At 42.1% G+C, this 9,035-nt stretch overlaps 1 protein-coding gene across 1 annotated transcript in view; it reads right to left on the bottom strand.

The window, feature by feature from the left end:
* Positions 1–1,217: 1,217 nt before the first annotated feature.
* The window catches only part of LOC135219760 (poly(A) RNA polymerase, mitochondrial-like), a 466,613-nt gene continuing 458,795 nt past the window's right edge, over positions 1,218–9,035 (bottom strand). Inside the window, exon 11 of the mRNA XM_064256805.1 lies at positions 1,218–1,939. Within this exon, the coding sequence (XP_064112875.1) occupies positions 1,565–1,939 (375 nt within the window). The 3' untranslated portion in view covers positions 1,218–1,564. The remainder of the gene's footprint in view (positions 1,940–9,035) is intronic.

Here is a 9,035-nt window from a genome sequence, read left to right as displayed (position 1 = left end):
GCTGGGGGCCAGTTTTGCAGAGGTCAAAATCAGTGCTTGAAATGAGGGCTTCACAAAAGGGGACAGTAGAAACTTCAGATGGCTTCTTAACTTTGTACTGCAGGAAGAAATGTCTTGGTCTTGAAACTTGAAGGGCGGGTTACTCCTCAGAACCGCTTTTAGGACGTTTCTTCTCTGAAAGGGTTGCTCAACATCGGGATCTCTCTCTCTCTCTCTCCGACTACGGACGACTTTGTTTCCATTCCCACTCTCTCGTGCGTCCTCTTCCTCTCTTATCCTTTGTCTCTTCCTTCTCCTCTATCTCTGATGATCTTGCTGCACTTCTTCCCTTCTACCCCAGGCAGTGCAGCTGGGGGCAGAAGTCAACAGCAGTTGTAAATCATGGTTTTGCATGATCAAAATCACAAACACACACTATCACAACACTATGTCAAAAGAACAAGGAAAAATCCCCCCAGGATTGAAAAGAAATCAGCAACAACAGTCAGGTAGAGAGCGCTGTAGATCATGTCTGTCCACAACGACAGCCGAAAGCAAATTAGAATGTTTACATTCAGTCAGAGGGACTACCAATGACCGGACCGGTAGTTAATTACCGAACCGCCTTGTTTAAAGAATTCAGCGGCAGTGTCCAGGCTATGCCTTAAGCAATTCCTATTGTAAAGAACCAAGGCTTTGTATGTCGTTTAGGAACAAACAATTTTTTACTTAATTAACCAATCATTTCCTCAACCAGAAGTGCAGAGGTCTTAAACTACTCCCTCACATTGATTGGCAAGGTACATTAATTGAACCAACAGGAATTTAGTATCAAATGAAGATTATTACATCTTTAACATTACTAAATATTATGGTGTTAAACACATCTGCATCTACAACATATGTGGCATAATGTTTAAAAGTAGACCTCCCTTTACTCTCTCAAGCAATCAAATTAAGACTTTATTGAAATACCATCTATTATGGGGGCCACTCTGCACCTGTCCTATAACAGAGAACACACCTCCTTGGGCATTTAACATAGCAGTTAGGTCTTCACACTAGCATCTTGTTCTTATAAGGGCAACATTCCATCAACAAAGTATGCTTTCCACTGAGTATGTGCCAAACACACACCCAACACTGCACTGTAGGGCACTACTGAAGTCTTTACAGTGTTCCTTCAGCCACTAGTTGCACCATGATCTAGCTTTTAATACAGCCATTGGTGCCTTCTTTCTTTCTTCTATCTTGCTGTCAAAACATAATTACTACTCATTAGGACAACCATGGTGTTTCTCCAAGATCATTGTATTCCATCTGATTTTTTTTCTTTAGTCCAACCCATCAAACTCCCTATTATTACTGTGTAAAGCACTCTGTCCAAATGCTTGGCTTTATACCCTGAATTTCCTTTATTCATTCAACTAGGTGCACCAGGAAATTATTTTTTACATTTCCATACAATTCTTACATCCCATAATACCAAATTATGAAGCCTATATATTTTTTACATACATACCACCAAGGCCTTTAACTAAATAAATTGTAGGGGGCAGCAAAGATAGTTACTTTCTTAGTAATCTCACCATTTATATGTAATTTTACCTGAGCGATGCCCTTTATTTTTAGTTGGCTTTCTAGTGTTTCCCACTTTAACCTTTAATTTTGTAACCAAACCATTAAGGTCTGAACTCTTGATTAATTGTTCTTTACTACTTCTGTGATCATCTTCATGAATTTTTACCCCTTTCTTTGTTGAAGCAGTATTTTGCTCTGGTGAAGTGTTCCTACTGGATAATGGCACATCATCTGCAATGTCTGCTGAGGAAGCTCTCTCTGGTTCTGGGGAAAAGAAGTCTTTCCAGTCAATAGCAATGTTGCCAGCCTTCAGTGCCACAGGATGAGTATTACTGTTGCACAAACGAAGAATACCCCAAGGTTCATGCTTTGCTTGATCCTATAGAAAAAATATTTAAATTATATTTTTAGATATTGGTAGGTTTACTTTTTAATCTTACAAGATTTGTATTGGAAAAAATATCCATAGATAATACTTTATATTTCAGTTAAAATAATGCCATGTTACATGTTACAGAGGCAACATAAAATATTAAAAATCTTGTACAAAAATTTTTTTTTATCATGATACAAAATGACATTGCATCTTAAAATTATGAAATGGTGACCAATTATGGGATTTACAGAGTAATTCCTTTATTAATACTGAAAATACCTACTAAACATATTTTTAGAGTAAAATTTTATTAATACAAACTCATTTCTTTTTCATAGCTTATTTATTTAAGCTTCACACCCAACATCTCGGAAGAATACAACTTAAGATGACCTGTTACTCTCAGTACATCTATTTGGGAATATATGGCTCCCAAGTGGCAAACTGTATCACTTCTTGAATTTGACAGGACAGAGAGATTTAAGGAGTACAATTAAGGTTTAAATTGAAAAGTTTCTATGAGATTACATTTGAGGTTTAAAAGAGTGCAATTAAGATTTGAACTGAAAAGTTTCTGTGAAAAGGGATTTTGACGTAGGAAAAATCTATTTCTGGGCGAGGAAGCCGTGTCGCCCAGTGAAATATGTCTGCTTTAGCACTATTTCTAGTAAAATATTGCTATAATACCAGAGAACTGCTAAATTGGACATGTCAGAAGCTTCTGACTCGCTCACCTATATAAAAGGTGTCGGTATAAAACTGGGGCGAGTGTTAAACACTACCACAGCAACCCCTCCAATTAGCCTTTTCCTCATCAAAAGACCCTAAATACGCATCCATTATATTCTGACTTGCTTCGAAGTAAGTAGAGCATTTCAAATCACAAGGGATTCTATAGCCTAAAGTGAACTGAAACATACTAACCTAATCATAGCCTGAACTGAAATGTACTAACCTAATCATAGCCTAAGTTCTATACTACGACACCCAGGTTACTTAACTCTTTCTGAACATCATTTAGACATTGCATTGCTTTGTATATATAATGAATCTATAAATAATGTAGAGTTACTATTAATGCAAATGGCACAATCATTATTCTAACCTGAACTGTCTGAGATCGGCATTAGCACAACCTCCAGTATTTCATAACTATCTAAAGGACCCCAAAAGAAAATTCTCCTTATTCTTACATATGCATATCCCCTCAAGGAATTTTCCCAAATAAACCTTCAGATGTAAGGAATACTTAAGTGGTTTAGGCTTGGAGACCCCGACAACTCTCGGAGATCGCAGGAGAACTTCTTGTCTGGACTGTATCGAACTATGACTTTTCACTCGAGGCCGCCGCCGAATAACACCAAACAGTTTGACAAAATATCAAATCAACAAACAGCTGATGACTGCAACTTAAGCACTATTACACGTATATGTACAATCCAATACGTACATGAAATAACCAAACAGAACAATTTCACATCAAGTACAAATACAACAATAATATCTTCTTTTCACACAATATGCATTTCCACTTTGCATAAATGAGAAAAATATACAAAACTATATTACAATTTGCAGCAAAGTACAATCTCTCTTGATGAAGTTTCGACATTACTTTTATATAACCTCAATAGCAGCAATTAATTTTTCTAGATATATTGTGTACAGACAAACAGGCTGATAACCAAATATATAAATAGACAAGGTTAAATACAAGATATGAGTAAATTAAAGTAAAAAAAATAAATAAAAACTCACTTTCAACAATTCACTTTTCTCTGTCAACCTACAATAATTTAGTTCAATAACTTGTACAATCACAGAAAAGTGTCCATGGGTCAACTGTTAAGTCTTTTTTCATTAAAAAAAAAAGACAGGGGTACCAAATATGTAGGTTGGCTCAGAGGTAGTAGTAGTAGTAGTAGTAGTAGTAGTAGAGGCAAGGGTAGGATTGTCAAAGTATAGTTCATGAAATATATTACTTTTCTTTTGTGATGCTCAATTAGTATCATTTCTTTGTTGCAAGTTTGAAGACAGAGAAATACGACAAATTTTTCATTAATTTGTATTTTTCATCATTAACAAACCTGAGGTCTTAATATTAGGATAAATCTTTTGGCACAAGTTGGAAATGGTTTAAAAATCATAAAAAACTGTCTATGCAAGGAATCTGTGCATCTTGCATCCAATGCGTAGGTGAGGTGCAAGCGAGTCACAGACTACACTTGAACCTCGTGATGTATTTAGTCTTTCTTTCAACCCAGAATAAGACATAAGAGGGGTGGCTAGAGGTGGGCAGTCAATGTTAAGACTTCAGGAATGTTAGCTAAGAAAAATGCAAATTAATTAAAAATTCACCATGTGTTCATATGCAAAACAAACCTTACCTTTGGTCTTTAGGATAAACTCACTCTTGGAGGGAGGTATGAGAATCATGAACCGACTAAAGGTTCGGCACACTTGATCATTTTTCTTAGAAATAAGGATTCTAAAAAAGAGGACCTACGCATTCAAGATGTTAGATATGTGGACATCTAACACCCAGTCCATTGGGTTTAAATACAATGTAACATGTCCAGATTCACAGCATACATGGAAGTGAAAGAGAACTACAGTGAACCCCATGTATTCGCATACTCTGGATTAGTGGACTCACATATTTGTGTTTTCTCTCTGGAACTTAAACCCCCATTATTCACGGAAAATTTGCCTATATTAAAAAAAAACCAGGTATAACAAACATTTCTAGTGGGTTTTTCTTGAGTTTTAACTAACAAATTAGGCAGTTTCAAGCATTTTATAGGGGTTTTAACTATTTGTGGGTTCTAGCTATTCACGGGGGGTCTGGTACCCATCCCTCATGAATACGGGGTAATGGTGTACAGTGGAACCCTCGTATTCGTGGTTCTCTCTGGAACAAATACCCCCATTATTCGCAGAAAATTTGCATATTCATGGTATTTTTCTATGAGAAATATCCACAAATTCCTTGTTTTTTTTTAATCATTCATCATAAAATGCACTTTTGTGATAAAAAACTATTAAAATGAACCAGTATAACATTATTAGTAGTTTTTTTCTCGAGTTTTATCTAACAAATTAAGCAGTATTAAGCAGTTTAATAGGTGTTTCAACTATCTGTGGGTTCTAGCTATTCGCATGGGGGGGGGGGTGGTCTGGTACCCATCCCCTGTGAATACGGGGGGGACACTGTACGTTTATCTGTTCAAGCAACAAACCATGTCAGCCACATGAAATGGGTTTGTCACCACTCCTCCTCCCCTTGCTGGAGAGAGGAGTAGAAGCTACTGAGAAGCATATTTGCATGTTGTATGGAACATAAACAGTGCTAACAGTATGACTGCAACACTCGACTGCATTAAGGCAGCTCCAGCATATGATGGATCCTTTAAAACTGCCTGTAGGTATGGAAAAAAGGAAAAACGGGAAATAAAAAAGACCAGCAATCTCACTCAATCTATCTGCCACACAATCATCTTAGACAAGATGTGAACTGTCCCGCCAGGGGCAGTGGATGAACTACGCAACTTGTTGAGTAACCACCACCAAACCCAAGGAAATTGTCCAAGGACCTGTGGACAACATCATTCAGGTGAAGGAAATGAAAGTGGTCTGACAAAGCCAGGAACCAGCATTCAAAATCCTATGAACAGACAAGTTCTTCTCAAGGGGCCAGCCAGAACCCTTATTTCTGGGCTCAGCTCGTGTCGCTGCGCGAAATATCCTTTAATCTATTATTTCTAGGGTAAATGTACTAACACATACCAGAGAATAAATAAATAAAGAAAAAGGTCAGTACAACTGACTCGCTCACCCTCCAAGAGGGTGTCGGTATGAACACTATGGCGAGTGAGACCACTACCACGAGCCGATTGCCAATAGAAATCTCCCACTACAAAATCCCCACAAGAGGAGAGCCGACCCACAGAGTGGGCAGCAACTACTACTACTCCATCCCATGCTGCCGACTGCTGCGCCTCTGGTGGTCATCCTTTTCAGTGTTAAGCCCCCGCACACCCTGTATACACGTGCCCTTTTTACTCTGTGTTGTTTTGTGCCCTTAATTTTGGATTTATTTATCATGGAGCGTGCAGCCATCGCAGCAGCTAAGTTAAGTACTCAATGTTTATTGCTATTTGGTTTTTTCCGTCCCTGAGCCCGTATTTGCCGTTTTTTAGGTATAAATACGAACTCTAGGTCGGAAGCATGGCAGCATGGTTCTGCCTCGTGGCGGGTTCGTTCTTGGTCTCCCATACCCAGAACATTCCCTTACTTTGGTACGCTCTATTTTTAATCATCCTATTTGTTTTAGGGTACAGTCTACACGGTTTATGTCATGCATGCATGTCTTTTTACCTTATGTAGGCTCCTTCTATCCAGACCCTAGCCACGGCTCTTAGTATCGGCCCCGGCTAGCTTTGAGTGGTAGACTTTCCTTCGGGTTAGTCGTACACTCCTGGATTTTTTTCTCCTACTATTTTGTTTTCTTTCTTTCAATGATTTATTTATTTTATATTATGTTTATGTTAGTGTAGGCGTCTGGCTTCACTTAGCCTAGGTTATGGCCCATAGGGCCCATATGCTACCGCTCTTCAGTTCGGTTGCTTCCCGATAGCATCTCTCTGATCAGCCGGTTGTGTTTTCTAGGCCTTATTGTTTCATTGTTTTGTTGTTACCGCCCCGTGGTCACTACGTGATCACGGAGCAGCCAGACGCCTGTCCAGTCATCTTCCCCCCTCCCGCTCTTCCATAGAGTCGGGGGGAGGGTTGGTCTGCCCACGCTCGCTCCGCATACCCGAGCCTGCCTCCCTCTCCCCCCAGGCGGAGGGAGTAGAGGGACGGGACAGACCCAGACTGGACTCGACCTCTCCAGCTTCTCGGTCCGGCCGGATGGTAAGGGGGGGGACTGGCCCCTTTCCCCCCTCTGTCGCTACTCCGTCGCTCCGTTGCTAGCGCGAGTCTGTGTGCCCTCTCGCCCTTTGCCCACCTTACTGGGGCTCCTTTTCTACCGGAGCCCCGGCATCCAAGTGGAAAGGTGCTAGTCCACCCCCAGGGTGGACCGAGGCATACAGTTGGTCTCTACTAAACCCCTCCGTCGCGCTGAGTCGCGACACGCTCCGCCACGCACTGGACTTAGTCCGGTACGTTCGAATTTTATAGGTTTAAGAATCTGTTATGTTAAACTAGTAAGTTTATCTTAAGCTACCTTAAACCATCCCCCCTCCCTTATCTGCCTCACCGGATCTCTCCGGGGTTATAGCCTATTCAGGCGTTAAGGGAGGGGTTATGCCCAAAATTTTTCCGAGCTCCGGCATGCAACGGAGTTCTTCTGTCCTTTAGCCTGTAAGTGATAGCCTTTAAGATACTCATGTGTCTTTTCACTTACAGACCACCAACTGTGAGCATCCGGGATGCGCCGCCACACTTCAAGATCCCTGTGGACATGAAAGTTTGCCGGTCCCATGCTCCATGCGCGACTCCGCACGGGGACCTCCAGGTCTGGTATCACGAGACATACACCATCTGTTATGATCTGGTGAGGCCAGCTTTTAGACGGGGTAAGTATTCCAACTCCATTAGCCAGTCCCCAATTTGTTATAGTTCTTAAGTTTTCTAAATTCAATTTTTCTTAAACTTAAGATAAAAATACAAGGGGTTTTTGCATCCCCTATAATTTTAAGTTAAGCTTTTAATTTAGTTTTAGTTTTAAGTTTAATCTTAAAATCTAATAAATACCCTCTCTTCCAGGCTCCGGCTGTGAGGATACCGCACTGGCAACCCTGCGGGCCTGGGTCGGCGGTTTTGGGAAGAACGCCGCCAAGGGTATGCCCTACATTCTTGAGAAGAGGTTGGCGGTACTGATCTTCCCCGGAGGCAAGTCAACGGGCTACGTCGCCCCACAGCAGAGGCGGCCCCGACTATCGCTTTCATTCAACAACAGCTCGCTGCCTCGTTGACGGATCCAGGCCAGGACATCTCCTCGGAAGTGCGGAAGTCGCGACATTGGATCTTAATATCGAACCCATGGTAGGTGTAGACGACCTGTTGGTCGAGGTAGGTACGTTGGACGCCCAAGGGATGCCCTTGGGTGCCACTGGATCTTCTACTCCTGCAACCTCTCCATCCTTCCAAGGCTTTACAGGTACAGAATTGTATACTTCTCCTGATGCTTCCGTTAGACCCCCAAGGTTCAAAGGTCAAGCAGTAAAAACCTTGACTAAGACGTCGTCGTCGTCTAAAAAGACGGCGTCGGCGTCATCTTCATCTCGTAAGTCTCCGGCTAGAAAATCCTGGAGCAGAGAGGTCTAAAGCTTCCGGGTCCGGCTCTAAATCCTCTAGGAGTAGATCCTCCAGGGAGAGATCACACACTCCAGCGGAGTCAACAGTTCCACTACCTTTGGTTCCGGTTCAGAGCCACCGTCCACCTCCGCAGCAGCTCCGGCTTTGGATTCCAATGCTGGTCTATTGCAACAAGTGGGCGATCTGGTTGGTTCTCTGAAAACCAGTATGGAACAGATGATCTCCCGGTTGTCTGATAGGATCAACTCTCAGGACAACATTATAGCCGGACTGAGCCAAGCTCCACTAGCTTCTCCCCACCTTTCAGCACAGGGGGAGCGCAATTGCCTCCGTATGACTCTCTACCTCCGTTCTCTATGAACAATCCCTTGGAGAGTAGCGTCATACGCCCCCTTCCAAGACGGGCTTATCTCTATCCCGGAATGTGGAACTCGGAGGATTGAAGACTTCGAGTTCTACCCGGAAGACCTTCAGCCTCCGTTCATCGGCTACGCCAGGCTCACCGCCTCGGCCATGACTCGAGACGATAAGGTACCGAAAGAGACAGTCCTCTATTCACGAGACCAGGCTCAGAGAGAATGGCTCAGGTGTCTAGAGGACATGGACTGTTCCAACACGAAGATACAACCATTTAAGAGTCCTTTTACGATCTTTACAATGGAAGAGAGTACCCCGCTCCCTTTCTTGACAAAGATCGCTACGACCACCATTCCAGCAGCCCGAAGGGGGATTCGATGCCTCAGCTGAAAGAAGCGGATCCTACGTCTCCTTTACTTCC

Source organism: Macrobrachium nipponense, chromosome 1 (genome assembly GCF_015104395.2).
Source record: "Macrobrachium nipponense isolate FS-2020 chromosome 1, ASM1510439v2, whole genome shotgun sequence".
Lineage (NCBI taxonomy): Eukaryota > Metazoa > Arthropoda > Malacostraca > Decapoda > Palaemonidae > Macrobrachium > Macrobrachium nipponense.
The sequence above is the reverse complement of the archived record's forward strand: the minus strand, read 5'-3'. Positions and strand labels throughout refer to the sequence as shown.